The sequence below is a fragment of the Nicotiana attenuata genome, chromosome 6, assembly GCF_001879085.1.
Source record: "Nicotiana attenuata strain UT chromosome 6, NIATTr2, whole genome shotgun sequence".
NCBI lineage: Eukaryota > Viridiplantae > Streptophyta > Magnoliopsida > Solanales > Solanaceae > Nicotiana > Nicotiana attenuata.
The window spans coordinates 35,011,805-35,013,170 of NC_031994.1; the positions used below are offsets into that span (position 1 = coordinate 35,011,805).

Consider the following 1,366-nt stretch of genomic DNA (forward strand, 5'->3'; position numbering starts at 1 on the left):
TCATGCTATCTTGGATTGTCACGCCAAGACCGTGACCTTGGCTTTGCCAGATTTGCCCCGATTGGAGTGGAGAGGGACCCAGGTCATGCCACCTGCAGTGTTATTTCATATGTGAAGGCTCGACGCATGGTCGAGAAGGGGTGTTTAGCTTATCTGGCGTATGTTCGCGATTCCAGCACAGAGGTTCCCTCTATTGACTCTGTTCCTATTGTTCGGGAGTTCCCCGACCTGCCGGGTATGCTGCCCGACAGGGATATTGATTTCTGTATTGATTTGGCCCCAGGCACGCAGCCCATTTCTATTCCGCCGTATCGCATGGCCCCGCCAGAGTTGAAGGAGTTAAAGGACCAGTTGCAAGATTTGCTAGGGAAGGGTTTCATCAGGCCTAGTGTTTCTCCTTGGGTTGCGCCAGTGTTATTTGTGAAGAAAAAGGATGGATCGATGAGGATGTGCATTGATTACCGGCAATTGAACAAAGTGACGATTAAGAACAAGTATCCACTGCCGAGGATTGATGATTTGATTGACCAGCTTCAGGGTGCGAAGGTGTTTTCAAAGATAGACTTGAGATCTGGCTATCATCAGCTGAGGATTAGGGCGTCTGATGTCCCTAAGACAGCATTCCGCACTCGGTATAGGCATTATGAGTTCTTGGTCATGTCATTTGGGTTGACCAATGCCCCGGCAACATTTATGGAGTTGATGAACCGAGTGTTCAGGCCTTACTTGGACATGTTCGTGATAGTCTTTATTGATGATATTTTGGTGTACTCCCGCAGCCAGGAGGAGCACAAGCAGCACCTTAGGGTGGTTCTTCAGACTCTGAAGGATAGTCAGTTGTATGCTAAGTTCTCGAAGTGCGAGTTCTGGTTGAGTTCAATCGCATTTCTGGGTCATGTTGTATCAGCAGAGGGTATTCAGGTGGACCCGAAGAAGATTGAGGCAGTCAAGAACTGGCCTCGACCAGCATCAGCTACTGAGATTCGGAGTTTCTTAGGTTTAGCAGGCTACTATCGTCGGTTCGTGGAGGGGTTTTCATCCATAGCAGCCCCGATGACCAGATTGACCCAGAAGGGTGCCCAGTTCAGATGGTCGGACGAGTGTGAGGCGAGCTTTCAGAAGCTCAAGACAGCTCTGACTACGGCACCGATATTGGTTTTGCCCACAGGCTCAGGGCCTTATACAGTTTATTGTGATGCTTCCCGTATGGGACTTGGTGCAGTATTGATGCAGGGTGGCAGAGTCATAGCCTATGCTTCGAGGCAGTTGAAGATCCACGAGAAGAATTATCCGGTTCATGATCTAGAGTTGGCAGCCATAGTTCATGCTTTGAAGATTTGGAGGCATTACCTATATGGTGTGACGT

At 49.1% G+C, this 1,366-nt stretch overlaps 1 protein-coding gene across 1 annotated transcript; it reads left to right on the forward strand.

Annotated features, from left to right (window-relative positions):
• Positions 448 to 867, forward strand: LOC109228229 (RNA-directed DNA polymerase homolog; the record flags this gene model as incomplete). The annotated part of the gene is made up of 1 exon (XM_019393386.1): positions 448 to 867. A coding segment is annotated over exon 1 (420 nt), but the record flags the coding sequence as incomplete, so codon positions are not given.